The 18,554-nt window shown below is 26.2% G+C and overlaps 1 protein-coding gene across 1 annotated transcript; it reads left to right on the plus strand.

Annotated features, from left to right (window-relative positions):
- The first annotated feature begins 15,223 nt into the window (after positions 1-15,223).
- On the plus strand, positions 15,224-18,301 carry LOC101515124 (transcription factor BC1). Its single transcript, XM_004501682.4, has 8 exons — positions 15,224-15,662; positions 16,167-16,337; positions 16,499-16,564; positions 16,705-16,773; positions 16,983-17,066; positions 17,179-17,364; positions 17,692-17,800; positions 17,919-18,301. The coding sequence occupies exons 1-7, from the start codon at positions 15,336-15,338 to the stop codon at positions 17,782-17,784; spliced, it is 996 nt and encodes a 331-aa protein (XP_004501739.1). The 5' UTR covers positions 15,224-15,335; the 3' UTR covers positions 17,785-17,800; positions 17,919-18,301.
- Positions 18,302-18,554: the final 253 nt, after the last annotated feature.

Below are 18,554 nucleotides of genomic sequence, written 5' to 3' on the forward strand. Positions count from 1 at the left end.
CTTTCCTGCTATTCACTTACTACATTACGGGAATTTACTGCAAGACAAGACCAACAAGAAACACATTTGTCTGATTTAGTGTATGATAGTTCACTGCCTTTGGTAGGCCAGCTAGCTCAAACCAAGTGGTGTGTTTGGAGTTGGTTCATTCATATGAATAAAATGACTAGTTCATTTCACTACGCGAATTGGTGTTTTAACTCATCAAATTATTTTTCTTTGTAATTTTCTGTCTCATTCCTACTATTATGAGTTGTTGATTCCTTAAAACTTGTCCATTGACCTTGTTGTATATGAGTTGAAGTTCTCCTGTATTTTTATAATCTATTTGTTTATCAAAAAGAAAAAAAAAACATAATAATTGTCAAAACCCAGTATAATAACATAAAACCCTTATAAAACTATTTTTTTTATGTAGTTCACCCTCATTTTTGTTTCACAAATACGGTGTCTTCTTCAACTCTTCATTTTCGTTCCCAAGTGTGTATGTTTTTATATATTTTATCTTAATAACTAAATATTTTTCAAATAATAAATAAAGAAAAATATTCATGACATAAATTAATATTGAGTGTTAATACATAAGTGTTGTCCTATCACTAATGAATATGACACATCAATAAAAAAAATACTTTAAAATAGGGTCGAAGTTAAAAAAAATAAAAATTGAAAGATTAAAATCTCAATTTTTAGGTAAAATTACATATTTAAGATAAAAATAAATACAAACAAATTATGACCCATCCTCCCCCTATTGCTAAAATTTCAAAAATCTTATAAACTAAAGTATCATATGCACAACTAAGGAGATTCTTTCTTTGAAGTAAATCAGGGGCAACCCAACAAATTTAGAAACTTAAAGCAAAATTTAAAATAAGGTCCTTTAAAAATTAAAAATAATGAAATTAGAGGCCTTTTAAACCAAATTATTTTTACAATATCAAACAATTTTTTTTCATCGGATATAATATTAAACAACATGCAAATAAATATGCAATACATTCACATGATTGAGTAATTTTTCTATTGAATTAATTAGTACCGAAATTAAATAGTGAAATTTATATTAACAAAATTTAAAAATATAATACTAAAAAAATTAATCATATTAGTTAAATTAAAAATATAAATTTGAGGTCTAAAAATATTTCAAAGTATCACAGGGGCAACTATGAACACTAAGTTCCAGAAAGTAATTGTATTTAGGGCTGTGCAAAAAATCCGGTTATGAGGCCCAAATCCAAAACCGGATCTAAATCCATAACCACTTATGTTTTATATTTGGATTTGGTTTTTAACCGGTTTTTATCCACTACCAATATTTTGTTAATTTTGAGATTTTATGTCTTGAAAAAAATTTGATTTTTTTTTTCAAAAAAATATCGGAAAAAAGTAAATAAAAAAAACTTTTTTTTTCCTCAAAAAAATTTTAAATCGAATTTTTTCTCGAAAAACTTGGTGAGAATTTCTTTTTAAAAATTTATCGAAAAAATCAATTTTTTTAAACAACCGATTTTTAAACTATGAATAAATATTTTTTGTAAAGATAATCAAATTTTAACCGATTTTGAAAAAAAAATCGATTTTAAAATTAAAATTTTCAAAACCGGTTGCTTAATTATAAACCGGTTATTTAACCATAACCAATTTTACAATTGGTTTTATAACCAGTTTTAAACCAAATAATGGATTTGGTTATAAATCTAAATCCATATATTGGTTTTAAAATGGATATGGTTTGGTTTTTTAAAAAAACCAACCATAAACAGCCATAATTGTATTGCATTTAAGGGTCGGGTAACATCTTCTAACATTCATTTTTTGATATGCACTAAGACATCGAACTTTTGTAAGGGACTCTACCACTAGTGTAACACCATATTGATAATTTTAGAATTAGTTTAATTAAAAAAATTGAGTTTTAAATAGGATGATCTTTATTGATATAATGTTGGTTGGTTTGATGACCGGAGTCACGGAGTTAAGAAAAAAAGTGATAAAAAAGTGACAAATTTGATTTTCACTTTGAACAAAATGCTAGCAATACTAAACCGTGAAAAAAAAAACTAGGAAAATCTTAGAAATTGAGTCTAGTAGCTTTCTATAATGTACCTAAAATTACCTTCTTAATTATCCTTGATATTTTGAATCAAACAAGTTTTGAATTATCTTTAAAAATATTTTGTATATTAATTTAAAAAAAATTAAGGTCCTAATAATTTGATAATAAAATTGTTTAAAAAATTATTAAATATGATTATATGTATCATAATCTCTTGATTTGAAAGACACTTTGTCTATACATGCCAGTAGCAAAATGGGAATGAGAGACTCTGAAGGGGTGTGGTTGAGTGTTTATGTTACAATCAATTAATATTAATATAGAATTTCTTAACATCAGTCATTAGTGGCTAGAATTGGTTAATTTTTTGTGTTTTACGATAAAGAATTTAATCGTTCATGTTGTTGATTGAAATGACTAGCATCATTTTCATTGCTGATGCAGCCATGTTTTTCTTGATATATTGCAGAATTCGTAGAAGAACCGTACTGCTTTTGTTCTCTTGTGGAGCTATGGACGTGGTATATAAAATAAAGGACAAATTAATCTTGTTTGAACTTTAAACCAAAGCGCGTATTAATATCACTTTCTCATGAATACATTTTTTGGTTTAAGTGAGAGAAATTTTACTTTTAAATTAAATGTTAGATATATAAAAAATACAAGATATATGTCGTGTATTAATGTCTTTTATGATTCTGAAATAGTTTGTTCGTTATTGTTATGGAACTCGTCATGATTCTATACATTAATGTCAATATCTTGTTCATATATTATACAGGTTTATAGGCTCTGTATTTATGCAAGTTGTTATTATCATATATGTTGTGGTCCAAACCAAAGACATGGAAGTTTGCATAAATAAAGATCAATCAAAAAGATATTGTAAACTCTAGCGTATAAGCAATAGTACAGTACTTGTTTTGTCTTTTGTTTCCTTGCTCCTGCTTTTCAAGCAGATATATCAACTAAGGTTTTGTTATAAGATGTTATGTTACCCAATTTGCTGAGTCATTTTCATGTATCACAGCCAATTTGATGTGATTCCACAAATTGTATGTAAGTACGCATGCCGCATGAGTAAATGTGAGGTAGATGCCTTTAATTAACCTTATCTCAATTAGAAGTTAGAACGAAATTCAAAAATACACTCACTCACACAAACATTGTTTTATTTGTGGTAATGTGTGCATGTCAAGCATATCCTCTTATCACATTCACTTGAAAGAACATTAAATAAAAAAGCAAATTAATTAACCTTGTTAATTAATTAGTTTTAGACTTGTAATTATATTCATGTGTTATTAGTTTCTTGAGAGCGGTATGGAACAACAGGACACATATAATTTTGTATAATGATAGAGCAAAAACGGAATTATCAATCATTAATTTCACATAGCTTCGGTGATTCAAAATTAATCAAACAAATTAAAATTTATTTCTGTCTAAATGACTAGAAGTTCCGCTACATGTTTAATATCGGTTAACAAACCATGTATATTATGCAAGCAAAACATCAATACTTTAATCGAGTAATTAAGTATACAAAGGTAAAGACTATTGTTCTTCAACTCAACTATTATGAAAAAATTTGGTTTGATTGTTACCATTAAATGAATAGTGTGGACCATAATGTCCTATTGTTTTTAACTTTTTTAAGTGTATTGATGTTCAAATCTTAATTAGCTTAGATATTTATGTTATTTTTAAAATGTGAATGGAAAATGTCTTGATATATTATGTCTCACTATGCTTGTACTATTTTCATCCTATCTAATGAATGAATTGTGGTATTTCATGTTAAAAAAGAGGTAATTTCCGAAGTTATAAATGTAATAGAATGGTGATTAAAGGAAATTTTACTCTAATTACTAGTTAAAAGGTTGTCATTGAAGTAACAATGTCGATTTACAAGAAAGGGGGTTTGAATTGTAAATGTACCTTTTAAAAATTCCTGTTAAAACTTGAGAAAATAACTCAAGATTGATCTTGGTAATGAAAACAGAAAACAGAGAACGTTCTTGGTTTTAGTAGTAAAACGGAGAACGTTCCTTGATTAATTGAAAACAGAAAATCAGTTTATGTTTTAATTAATTCAGTATGATAAATAGAGAGATAGGATAGAGAATACCACACAAGGATTTTATCTTGGTTCACCCAACGTGGGTTACGTCCAGTCCTCACACTGTGAAATTTTCCCACTAAGTGTAAAAGAGCTTTCTTGAACTTACAACACCTAGTCTTAGATCAACCTTGATCTATTTCAATCTCTAATACTTTCTACCCAGAAAGCAATTACAACACCTATCTAACCTTGATAGGAAGTAATCTTAAAACAAACTATAAAGAAACTCTTATAGTTTGAGTTTTTACAATTTGATTGTTTTGACATAATCTGAAATTTCTCAACTCTTGTTTGAGAATTGATTCTTTACAAAGGATCTAATGATAATTGCGCAAACTATTTGATGAGTATAAACCAGCAACTGTTTCGCAAAAAGCAGAATGTATGATTGCCTCTGTTTTGCAGAATTTCAAGTATGTATGTGATTGATTTATGGATTTCGAAGCACTTGAATTTCTTGCCTTGAATCGGGATTTTGGCCTTCTATTTATAGGCTGTAGAGGCACAGAATGAAAGTACAAGAGCTGTTGGAGAGACTCTTCTTTTTTGACTGAAACATTATTTTTAGAATAAAAATAATCCTTCTTTGAAATAGCTTTTTGACTTTAATGGTTTAGCATTTAAAGCAATCATGTCCTTTTTAGAAAATACTCTTGACGTTCTTTATTGATCTTGGATGGTACACTATCTGTCTTGAGTCTTGAGTGTAGCTTGAGAATGTTGGAGATGAATTACAAATCAATTCAGAGAGAAACAGAGTTGTTGTCATTGTGCAGAAAGCGGAGAATGATTAACGTTCTTGGTTTGTCAGTTTGAACTTTCTTGAGCTTTAATAATCATTCTGGAGTTCCCGTTTTAAACGTTCTGGATTTCCTTTGTAATTGTCTTGTCATATGCCTAGATTGATCGAACTTTCTTGACATTTGATTTTTGGAGTTTGCAAACTGTCATGACTTTTGTCTGTCTTTGAGTCCTTTGATCTTTGAGATCAAATAACCTTTTTGAGTCTGGATGATTCCTACTTTGCAAACTTTCTGGAGCTTTAATAATCATTCTGGAGTCCCCGTTTTAAACATTTTGGATTTCCTTTGTAATTGTCTTGTCATATGTCAAGATTGATCGAACTTTCTTGACATTTGATTTTTGGAGTTTGCAAACTGTCATGACTTTTGTCTGTCTTTGAGTCCTTTGATCTTTGAGATCAAATAACCTTTTTGTGTTTGGATGATTCCTACTTGTTCCTTGCCATGTACTGATTAGATATGAATAATTTCTAGGACAGACTATTTGTCAAAGAGATAGAAAAGGTTTGACCAATATGCTGTGATGGACAGTTGTTGAAGCTGGAGATCATTCTCTGTTATGATGCAGAATGATCTTGTTGCTGTCTTTTCTTGATTTGCTTGATTCTGTTCTTAATTAAATTCACTCAAAAACACATGTTAAATTAACATAACATTTTAGAATCAAAATTAACTTTCTTAATTAACCTTTGTTTACTTTCATCAAAACTTTAAATATAGAGTTTGTCTCAACAGTCATTCGATAAAGTATTTTGTGATTGATCTATAGCATCACATGGCTAGCTATCTAGTTAGTCAAAAGGGATGGATTGGATTAGGCGTATTAAGTTGTGCGTGCAATTAATACGTTAAAATTATTTGATTAAGATCAAATGCTTTAAATTTTAAAATAATTTTTTTATCTATTATAAAATTTTGAAGTTAAATGTGAATCGTACGATCTTAATTGGACAATCTAAAATTTGTGCAGTCACTAATCAGTGACTTCTAATTCCACACGAGACGAATTCCAAAAATGATATTTATGTCAACACGTGTGATAGTAAAATTGCTAGAGTATACTTCATTATGAAGTACCTTTTACCTTAGATTCTGGAGTTCCCGTTTTAAACATTCTGGATTTCTTTTGTAATTGTCTTGTCATATGTCAAGATTGATCGAACTTTCTTGACATTTGATTTTTGGAGTTTGCAAACTGTCATGACTTTTGTCTGTCTTTGAGTCCTTTGATCTTTGAGATCAAATAACCTTTTTGAGTCTGGATGATTCCTACTTTGCAAACTTTCTGGAGCTTTAATAATCATTCTGGAGTCCCCGTTTTAAACATTTTGGATTTCCTTTGTAATTGTCTTGTCATATGTCAAGATTGATCGAACTTTCTTGACATTTGATTTTTGGAGTTTGCAAACTGTCATGACTTTTGTCTGTCTTTGAGTCCTTTGATCTTTGAGATCAAATAACCTTTTTGTGTTTGGATGATTCCTACTTGTTCCTTGCCATGTACTGATTAGATATGAATAATTTCTAGGACAGACTATTTGTCAAAGAGATAGAAAAGGTTTGACCAATATGCTGTGATGGACAGTTGTTGAAGCTGGAGATCATTCTCTGTTATGATGCAGAATGATCTTGTTGCTGTCTTTTCTTGATTTGCTTGATTCTGTTCTTAATTAAATTCACTCAAAAACACATGTTAAATTAACATAACATTTTAGAATCAAAATTAACTTTCTTAATTAACCTTTGTTTACTTTCATCAAAACTTTAAATATAGAGTTTGTCTCAACAGTCATTCGATAAAGTATTTTGTGATTGATCTATAGCATCACATGGCTAGCTATCTAGTTAGTCAAAAGGGATGGATTGGATTAGGCGTATTAAGTTGTGCGTGCAATTAATACGTTAAAATTATTTGATTAAGATCAAATGCTTTAAATTTTAAAATAATTTTTTTATCTATTATAAAATTTTGAAGTTAAATGTGAATCGTACGATCTTAATTGGACAATCTAAAATTTGTGCAGTCACTAATCAGTGACTTCTAATTCCACACGAGACGAATTCCAAAAATGATATTTATGTCAACACGTGTGATAGTAAAATTGCTAGAGTATACTTCATTATGAAGTACCTTTTACCTTAGGATTTATTCAAGATTGAAATATTTATTGGATCAAATTGCACTCTAAGAACTGTACTAACTATTACACTCATTTAATTATATCATGTCAGAAATATATTTTTTTGAAATTAATTGTTGGATTGAAAATTGTTATCATATCTATAAATTTTAACATCAATCTATAATTATTTTTCATGTTATATACAAGATGTTTTAAGACTAATGTTACATACAATTATAATATTATTTATGTTAATTTTAACATATTTTGATAATAAAAAATAATTATAAATTAATTTCAAAATTTAAAGAGATAATTGTATTAAAAAAAACAAAATAATCTATAACTAACAATGATTAACTATAAAATAACATAAAAACTCACAGTACATGAAAAGATGAAATTACGAACCAAATTAACGATGATATCCAACAAACATAAAAATAAACAAAAAATAAAGAACAACAAGGTAAATTTGAAGAGAGAAAAAAAATCAGAAAATGAGAAAACTAAAGAAGCAAACGATACTAAGAATGGTTCAAGGGGGAAATTTGAAATGGTTTTTAAGTTATATTGGTTCACCCCTTCAAAATTCTTCCAAAATAAAAGAAGAATAAAAATTACTTAAACAACTAAAAGTTTTGCATTTCATGGTAGAGGAAGTATGATGAGGTTCGAAGAAAGTATACATCTTAGTGGAGTCTAACGAAGCTTCAAGAAAGAAAACATTTTGTAAAGTTTGAAGAAATAATATACATTGCAGAACCTAATGAAGCTTGAAGAAAAAATGCATAGAGTCTGAAGACACTTAGAAAATATTCGTTGTTATTAAATCAATTAGTTATGATTGATTAAGTTCTTTAAGACAAAATCTCTCTATAAGGTAAAAACTAGATGTATCAACAATTATTGTGAACTAGTTTAAAATTTTGTGTGTTTATATTTTTCTTTATTATCTTTTTAGTTTTATATTCAAAGTTTTTTATGTCATATCTTTAACTTTCTCTAAACCAAACAATGTTTAAAATGAAGTTAAACTTTTGATAACAACTAAGTTAACAATATTTTAACACAATACAAACTTTTTTTTATTGTATTTTCTTGAACCTTTAGGATTTGTTTGCGAGTTGGATATTTAATGATTTAAAGAAAAAAACTTTAGAGGACTAAGTCTATATTTTAATACATATTTAATTTAAAAAAAAATGAAATGACGACATGATAAATGAATATATAATATCTTATTGTTCCTTTAATTTTTCTCTAAAAATTCCTAAAAACCAACTCGCAAGCACAACCTTAAGAAGTGGAGATAAAATGTTGGTTGGAAATGCGGCAAGGATGGTTAGAGACTTGAAAAATGAGGGAGTTGTGGTGATTGGTAAGTAGAGTTGTCAATTTGACAAGTCCACTAATTATTAGTCTCAACTCACATGTTGGAGGAACAAAAAAATTTATAATTAAAAATGTCCCTAAAAAGTAAACCCTTAACACTAAAAAACACCTAAAATTTTATGGGCCTCTAAAGCCACTTTTAAAAAAAAAAAAATTGACAAATTTTTTATTGAGAAATAATTTTTTTCTTAAAATATATCCATAAAAAAGTTGCAATTTTTTTCTGATAAAAAATAATTTACGATTTTTTTTTTAATTTTTCAAAAAAAAGTAATTTAAATTTTTTCTAAGAAAAAAATATTTTGTTTTTATTTTTTTTAAAAAAATAATAAATTTCAAAAAACAAATCTCAAAATTAACAAAATATTAAGGAATTATAAACCCCTGATTCTCCTCTTTTAATCTTATGAAATAATAGGTCGGAGCTTTAAAAAAATTATTTTAATAGAAATTTAATAAAAAAAATTAAAAAAGACATTGAAATTGAAGGATTTTTGACAGCTCTATCGGTAAGTGGATAATAAAAAGTTTTGTGGAAAAGATGATCGAAGAAGAAGAAAATGGAAGTTGGATGCTGGTGGTTGTATGGGAGGAACAAAGATTGTGGGACAGAGTGGTTGGTGGAGAATACGACGGTAGTAGGAGGAGGAATGACTAATGAGGAATAAGCAGGTGATGAGAAAATAGTATATTTAAGAACATTGTTTACACATGGATGAATGTTTTTCAAAATGACTAATAAAAAAAACTAATTTCACAAACTAACAAACTAATAATAATAGAAAACCAAAACTATAATTAAACTCAAAATAAATAATAACAACAATTATTATTACACCTAGTGACAAAATTTGTCACGCTTCCATGTCACGTCAATTTGCTAGAAGGTCAAATACATCAAAGAATTAAAAATATAAAAATCTCAAATGATAGAAGTAAAATAAAATAAAATATACAAAAATTAAAATAATTTTACGGCGACAAAAAATACAATGAACATTCTTTTTAAAAAATAATTTTTATTATAATAAACAAACAGTAAATAACTTTAATTTTTTTAAAAAATTCATATAATAATTTAAAAATAAAGATTATTTTTTAAAAAGTAATTTTTATTATAATAAACAAACAGTTAATAACTTTAATTTTTAAAAATCTATAAATAACTATTAATTTTTTTAAAAAAATTATAATAATAACGTACCTTGAATCACGCGTGATGGGTTCGTTGGCCTTTGCAAGATTCGGTTCCCCACATAATCCTCCCCTAAAAATATTACTTATACGCACACGTTTTTTAATATATTATTTTTTGATAATATTTTTTAACATATTCTTTTTTATAATCTATGTAAATGTCATTAAATTTGTATGAGATTTTTATAATTTGATAAAATTTGTGTGAATTTTAATAAATTAAGAAATATATATTACAGAATGTATTATTAACACTTATCTTATATTTTATTTAGTTTGATTTCCCTTCATAGTTATTATGAAGTATAAAGAGTATCAAAAATTTGAAAAATTTTAAAAAGAAAATTCATAAAAATGTTTTATATTTATCTTAATATAAATTTTTTAAATATTATAAATCTAAAATAAAAGTAATAAAAATATAAACTTAAAAATTAAATTTTAAATTATTTTTTAAAAGAACTTTTTATAATATTGTAAATATATGTATAAAAAATTATTCAAAAATATATGTCAGATATTTTAACATAAACTAAAAAAATTTGTGTAATAATTTTGTAGGAACTAAAAAATATTAAACGAATTTAGATAGACTAATAATAAAATTTCAAAAAAATATAGAAATTAAAAATTTATTTAATTTATTATTACTAAGACTATAAATTTGTAATTGTCATATATGTAACTTTATTATTTAAAAAGAAATATTTTTTTATAGAGAAAAAAAATTCTCCGTATATATACACACACCTGGTTGTAAATGCCAGTGGTAATTGTCTGTGTATAGTTGGTTGAAAATTAATCCAGTATGATTCAGATTCCAGAGGGACATTAAAGTGGAGGACAAGTAAGGTTTGTAATTATCTGCATCCGTAAAAGTACACAAAATACTACTTCTGGAGTTCACTGAAATAATATTTATTGAAATAGTTTCTAATTAACTCATTGTAAAGAAATAGAGACTAAGCCCATATATATATATATATATATATATTATTGACATGTTTATATTAAACTTTTCTTTTTTTTATATAATTTTTTTAGGTATCGTAAGATACTCTATCAGTTTTATAACGAGTGTCACTTTAATAATAATAAAAAATTATCTAAAAATAAATATTATTATCAATTTTTAATGTAATTTTAATTTTTTATATATATATTATACTTCAATAATTAATATGTATACAATTTATAAAATATTATTATATTTAAAATTTATAATAGTGAAAAATTTACCCATAATTAAAATAGATATTTTAATAAAATAAAATTTTGCTTTATTCTAATTATTATATTTTTTAATATATGTACAAAAATCTTAAATAATATTTATTGTGAGACAAATGAAATATAATTTATGTATTTGCTTTGAGATATGTGAGTATACTTGGAGCCATGATATTGAGATTTGGGAAAAGTATATGTATGTAAAAAAATATCGGATATTGTTATTCTTTGTTTATCATTAAACAACATATGTGATTTTTCTTTGATTTTAGAGTTTTTCAATTATATTTTTATATTTGATTATTTTATTTAAATTTCTCAGATTTTTTTCCCCAATGTGATGATAACATAAAATCCACTTATCCAGATAAATTTAATTTTAACGTTATACTCTTGTGTTAAATTGTGTTATTTTAATTACTAGAAATAAATTTATATAAGGACAATCCATAAATGTCTCAAGGATAATATAAAATATAATAACAATGTACGTATTATGTAATAAAAATTATAGTACAAATAAGGTGTTTGAACCACAGTTGACATAAATATAATTAAAATTATAAGTATATTGAATAATTAATAATTAATAATTAATATTTGAATATTTTAATTATTTAACTCATACTAAATAATAAAATATGCACAACTCTATCTATCATAGGTGAGATTACAATTACACAAATCAATAATAATTATACATACAAGAATATGATAAATTGATGTGGTGCATAGCAAGGATATATTAGTTTATTTCAAAAAGGAATATTTAACACTAGAGGTAAGACATGCTTACAAGTATTTTAAATTAGCATATTATATATGACTTTTATAAATTTTTATATAAAAGTGTATAAAATAATTTTATAATTATCCAAAATAGAACTCTTAAAATAAAAATATTTGAAGTACTCTAACTTTAAACTAGAATATCAATATAAAATGGAGCATTGGAAAAAAAAATCAATAAATGATGGTAGAGTTTACAATTTTAAAAATATTGTAGAAAAGAGTTCATTTTTATTAACACAATTGCACATTTTTTAATAACAAAAAAAGGGACGATATTATTAACAAATTTGTCCTTATATACAATCACATAATAAATCAAATTAGGTTGAGAAATAGTAATTAAATTACAATTAATTTTAAAGATTGTGAAATTTATATTGTATGTACAATCATTAAGCTTTGACGACTTTAGAGTATTACAATATAATATCATCTCAAATGCTACATAAATCAAGAATAAATTGTTATATCAAAATATAAGTCTTTAATTTTAAATTGATACAATATATACAATTTTAGATTGTCTTAAGAATTGATTAAAAAAAATTATGTAAAATTATTCACATAAACGGTATCGCGTTTAACTTTACAAAATCATAACAATTCATCTTAATCTGGACAAAAATAATAAACATGTATTCTTACACTTCCTCCTAAATATATTATTCAATCCTCTTCTGTTGAAAAAAAATAAAATAAGAAGAGTTATATTTTCAGTTTCTACCATCCAATCCTCTATATTTTTTTTTAAATGTATATTTTCTATCATTTAATATATTCATCTAATCTAAATTATAATAAAAAAAAATATCAATATCATTTTTTAAATATTTTAATAAATAAGTACGAAACATTAAATACATCTACTAATATTTTTTTTAAAAATATAGATAAAAATGCCAATCCAACAACAACAAAATTTAACTGTCACGATTTTTTTTATAAATCTCTGAAAAAAATTCTTCAACGGTGATATTTTGATTAAGAGTTGAAATTCAACGTAACTAAAATCAGACATGGAGATACCATTCTCCATTAATTATGTATTTTCTTTCTTTCTGAATCATTAATTATGTTGTTTTCCATTCATTGATGGCGACTTTTACATTTTATTTTGTAGGCTTAATTTTTGTTGTTGTTTGTTATCTTAATTAATTGTTTTATTATCACCGAATGCTTTGAATTGGGACCCAACCGTTTCCTGTTTACTTACACGGGTATTTAATTCGTCCTTTAATCTACATAAAATCCAAACAAATCGTAAAAATATATTTGATCGAACACACACACACACATTTAGTAGGCACCACTTTTGATCGACCTCAAGGAATTTTCCTTATGCATATTTTTTCAAGATAATTTTGTTCGAGATACCGTCAAATGCTAATAATAGATATTTTTTTAATTGAAATTCAAAAAATGTTTAATTATATTGTGAGTGACTAACCCTCCTCCGTCACTAAACTCAACAGCCGTTATTTTTTTAATATCATTTTCTACGGTTCCTCTGACACATGTCATCTAATATTAAACTCTCAGTATTATTTTAATATAAATAAAAATAAAAATAAGTAAATCGCTAATTTTTAATCTTTAAATTATATGATTCAGTTATTTTGGTCCTTCAATTTGTCATACGCAAAATAGTTCCTGAATATATATAAATAAGTTCATTTTGTTAACTTATATCATTAGTGGATATGTAATATTTATGATGACAAATTGACATGTAAGCTAATTAATGCCACGTATGTTAAGAACTAAAATAACCGATTTTAAACGGACTTTACATGTACTATTACTTATTGATTCTTCCCTCTCTTTTTACCTTCATTTCCCCCTATTTTACGGCTTATTTATTGCTGGTCTTATAGTTTAGGGATTGTTGATTTCCAAACATCAACAACTTCGTTATTCTTAGTTGACCGTAAACTCAATAATATGTCAACCTTGCCCACAACATCGGTTGTAGTGTATTTAACTTTAAGCAAAAATAATTCCTCACTCTCATCAATCCATTCAAATTAATGACTTGCACTTAAATTCATCATCCTGAAAAAATTTGCCAACAAATATCAACCACAACACATGGAAAACATTAAGCAGTTAAGGAGGGGGAAATGAAAAATAAAGTGAAAATTAATAACTAAAATTAGAGCTTAATATCTTTAATCTTTAATATCTATATAAAATAAAAAGCTAAATCAGCAATACCTTTATTTATTTTTTATGAAGTAAAACACGAACAACCCAAAAGCATTTTTTCTTTCTTTCTTAAACCCCGACCAAGCAAGAATACGATGTAACCGAGAAAAAAAATATTTTGACACAATTTATATCCTTGTTCATGTTTATCTTTCACAAGATTAAGATAACTCTAGGCCTTTCTAAAACTTGTACGGCTAGAAAGCAAGACTAAAAGAAAAATAAAGGTGTTGTACGTCTACCATTAGTTTTAAATAATTACTAATCTTTTAATTTCTTCCACTTTTATTATTACTCTATTATTAGTAAGGCAAATAATGAGCCACCAATGAACTGTCCAATTAAGCTTTCTAGTTGATCATTATTTGTGCCTCATTTATGTTACACTTAGACCAGTCAAATGTTGGCCTCTACCTTGCTTTGCATGGGAACGAGTTACACCTTTAATAAAAGAGAATAATAATGCTTTTAATAAATCACATGTAAAGTACTGATTTGTTTATTTGAATCAAGCTTATATCTATCTTAAAGACATTAGTTGCGGAAAACGAGAAATTTTGCATCAAAAATATTTCATTTAAAATAATTGAGTTATTTAATCATTTCATACATACTAAAAAAATTATATAATTAAAAGATATAATATTTTTTTTATAAAATTATTCTTGTTAAATATTGGTGTACTACCAATATCATAAATGTATGGTGAAAGATATATATTGTATTAAAAATTATACAAGTACTATTAATTAAATAATACATTTAAAAAAATGATTTGAAAAGTGAAAAATTCAATTATTTTGACACTTTTTTTGTTGTTGCAAATGAGTCAATTATTATAGAATGAATAGGAATAATAATTTTTAAATATTTTAAAAGTTGAATACACCACTTTCTTACTCAATATTTCTATATTCGATCTCTTAATTAATGCCCTAAAGGTATTCTATTCCGTCCTAAATATAAAAGAAAAATAAATCATTAAAAATTAATATATTTAATCTAATTTAATCTAAATACATCAATATTTATTAATTTTTTTCTCTTATATTTAAGATAGAGATAATATTAATTAAAAAGTATCATAGAAAAAAATAAATAATATTACATTAAAAATTAAAGATAGGAATAAAAAAACATATATAAAAGATGTCAATCTTTTAAAGAGTTTTCAGCGGTTCAAAAGATTAGTTTATACATCTGCGTGATATATATCGTTTCATAAAAAAAGGGAAAAAAAAAAGTTTATGTATGTGCTCATCCATCCATATTCTATATATAGAGCTAGACATTTTTGTCACTAGACCAAACTTTAATTTCCTGTGAGTCCTTAGCACCACAACTGTCTCACTTTCTTGACAACTTAATAGCATTTTCAAAACCTTAATCTCTCTCATAGAAATATGGCAGCTTTTTCATACCAATATCATCCTTTCCTTGTTGACTCAGCATTCATGCTTAATATTAACACTGGTCCTCCTCCTTCACAATTTCACCTTCATCAAGAAACATCTTTCAACATGGATACAAATTGTGTTGATGAAACCTCCAAAATTACCACCAATGACAACAATGAGCCTTTTGTCGTAAAAAACCTTAGTCCTCAGTCCTCTATGGTACTTGACAAGCTTCAAATTGGTGATGAACAAACTACTCATATAGTTACAACTATGGACAAGAAAAAGAGAACCAGAAATAATGGACCTTCCTCTAGTAACCCCCAATCTAAGGTAATGCTTTCATTTTTTCTCACTCTTCGATATATCACCGTTAGAAAAAATTAAATTAACGACAAAAATAGAATAAATTTTTTCATTCTTATTGGGATAATTAATTAGAGATGAATTAAGTATAAACTACATGAATGTTATGAATGTTATGTATAAAATGTAAAATTTCAATTATTATTTTAAAAACAAAACTCGTCGGCGTTTCAAAACGCCGTCTGTTAGAAATTTACAAGATTAACTTTTTTTCTATTACAATAGTTTTCCGACTGTGTCGTGCCGGTCGGAAAAAATGTCTAGGTCTTATCTTATGTTTTTCATCTCTAATTTTCGGTGGTTGATTTGAGTTTTTTTAGTAATATTATTTTTCAGCATTTTGCTGTACTATGTAGTGATAGTTTCATTAAGCCATGCATATATATTATATGTACGTGTGTTTTTGGATATTGTTATGAATAGAATATTTGATTATGTTGTTCTGATTTTGTTAATTGACAATTGTAACAGGAAATGGAAGCTGAAGGGAGAAAGAAGAAACAGAAGAAGAGTAAAGAAGAGGAGAAGACAAAAGCAGAGAAGAAGGATCAGAGAAAGTGTTTGGAAGAGCCTCCAACTGGCTATATCCATGTCAGAGCAAGAAGGGGTCAGGCCACTGATAGCCACAGCCTTGCTGAAAGGGTACACTATTCAATTTTAATTTCATCCATAATAATTATCTTATATATTTATACATGTGGGGTCCACTAGTATGTTTTAATTCCAAAAATGTCCCTTTTGTTATCTTCATGTCTCATTCTGAATGTTTGCAAATATTAATTAAATTGGATTAATTCATTCAGGTGAGAAGAGAGAAAATCAGTGAAAGGATGAAGAAATTGCAGCAACTTGTGCCAGGCTGTGATAAGGTTGGTCAAGTAAAACTTCATGACAGCACATATAGGCCCATCACAATTATAAGGCTTTAAATTATATTCTAATAACTTTTTTAAATATTATCATTTTTTATGGACATTTCATCTTACAGCTTCATTCCTTTTGTAACCAGGTCACTGGAAAGGCCCTTATGTTAGATGAAATAATCAATTATGTTCAATCTTTACAGAATCAAGTAGAGGTAACACTATTATATATGCTCAAATTTGTTTACTCGTTTTTACTACCGTCATCGATATTTCTGATTGAAGATGTGTATGATAGTATGTCACTGCTAATGTCGTGTTCGGTGTCTATATAATAATAGATTATAATTTATTTTTTAATTACAATGCCAGTATTTGTATACTAAGAAACTAAAGCTGTTTTATGCTTCTATTTTTTTTGCAGTTCTTGTCAATGAAACTTGCTTCTGTGAATCCTATGATCTATGACTTGGCAACAGACCTAGACACTTTCTTGGGTAGAACAGAGGTGAGGAAGAAAACCTAGTGATAATATATAATTCATATATTATATAGTTGATTCAAATTATATATATATTGTCTAATAATGAAATTAACTAACTTTTTTTTTTATTTGTCAGAAATTAAATAGCTTAGCATCACCTTCACCTCTATCATCAGTGTCTGTGTCACATTGCAACAGTCCTAAACAAGCCACCACTTTTGCCGATCCAACAACCAACATCTTCCAAACTGCTACTGACTACCTTTTGGATAATTCAGCTTCAATTTTTCTTCAAGGGCAGAGATCAAATGTTGTCTCTGAGGTATAAATTAACACAAATTACCTCAATTAATTGATTTTTAATAACAAAAATGGCCCTGAGAAATTACCTTAATTCTTCTTAGACATGTTTATATAAGTAACTTATTTCATGGTATCCGTAAATCTGTAAGTATTTATGGATAAATTAGCTGTATAATGTAAGATAAAATTAAATTAAATTATTTTTATATGTATTTTATTGATATGTCGTAATTTTTTTTTATAAAATTTCTTAAATAATTTTATAAATTTTGATATTAGTATATAAATTCAAATAAGTGAATCAAAATATTTTTTTATTCTAAAGAAAAAAAAACATTGTTTTCAGGATGGTAGTAATTTTTGGGACACAGAAGACCAACGACAAAAGTTTCTCCTTCATTCACATGGATTCAGCAACAACTTATGTTCTTTTCATTAATTCAAAATTCACAGAGGTGCATGCTCTACAAAACTAGTAACATGTTTCTAAGCTCTCAAATTCCTGTCATAATTTTTAAAATAACTAAGTTTAATTATGCTTGCTTTCTAACACATGAAACTTTTCCTTTTCAGGATTTGTTAGCTTTTACAATAGGCAAGGAAAGAAGTTATGCATTAATTAACACTTGGTATGAATATGAGTAGCATAAGATTAAAGTGACATATGAAGATGAGTAAATGAATGGAGGAAGAACCGAAAATGACAGAAAATGCAGACCAAATATAAGACCATATCTTTTTTTCTAGATCCGTTGTTCTGTTTCAGTTGTTTTTTTGACTACCTATGCTATGTTACACAAATTACGAGAGACTACTGAACCTACGTACTATGTCTACATCTACATCAGAGACATTGAAATTTATGTCATTGTAAATTATTGAAGTATCGATTCTTGTGGTGGCAGTTATTCTGTTGGTACAGAACAGTTAAATTTATTTCATTATTATTATTACTATTGAGAAATGAGGGGTTGAATATTATCATTCATCATGTTTGTGACATGACTGGCCATGTATTTGTTGGTCCAGCTAGATTTATATACAAGCCTCTCCCACAATTGACTCGATTGTAAACAAAGTTCATCTCAAATAAATAATTATTTTAAATTTATAATTTAATTTTAACTATTTTTTTTAGTTGTATTATTTAATTAATATTAAATATATAATATATAATTTTTCATTTATTCGTAATGATTAATGCACTAA

Source organism: Cicer arietinum, chromosome 5, assembly GCF_000331145.2.
Source record: "Cicer arietinum cultivar CDC Frontier isolate Library 1 chromosome 5, Cicar.CDCFrontier_v2.0, whole genome shotgun sequence".
Classification (NCBI taxonomy): domain Eukaryota; kingdom Viridiplantae; phylum Streptophyta; class Magnoliopsida; order Fabales; family Fabaceae; genus Cicer; species Cicer arietinum.

Coding starts and splice junctions, on each gene's coding strand:
- LOC101515124 (XM_004501682.4), top strand. CDS start 15,336: ATGGCAGCTTTTTCATACCAATATCATCCTTTCCTTGTTGACTCAGCA. Junction 15,663..16,166: donor CTAGTAACCCCCAATCTAAG/GTAATGCTTTCA, acceptor CAATTGTAACAG/GAAATGGAAGCTGAAGGGAG. Junction 16,565..16,704: donor TTGTGCCAGGCTGTGATAAG/GTTGGTCAAGTA, acceptor TTTTGTAACCAG/GTCACTGGAAAGGCCCTTAT.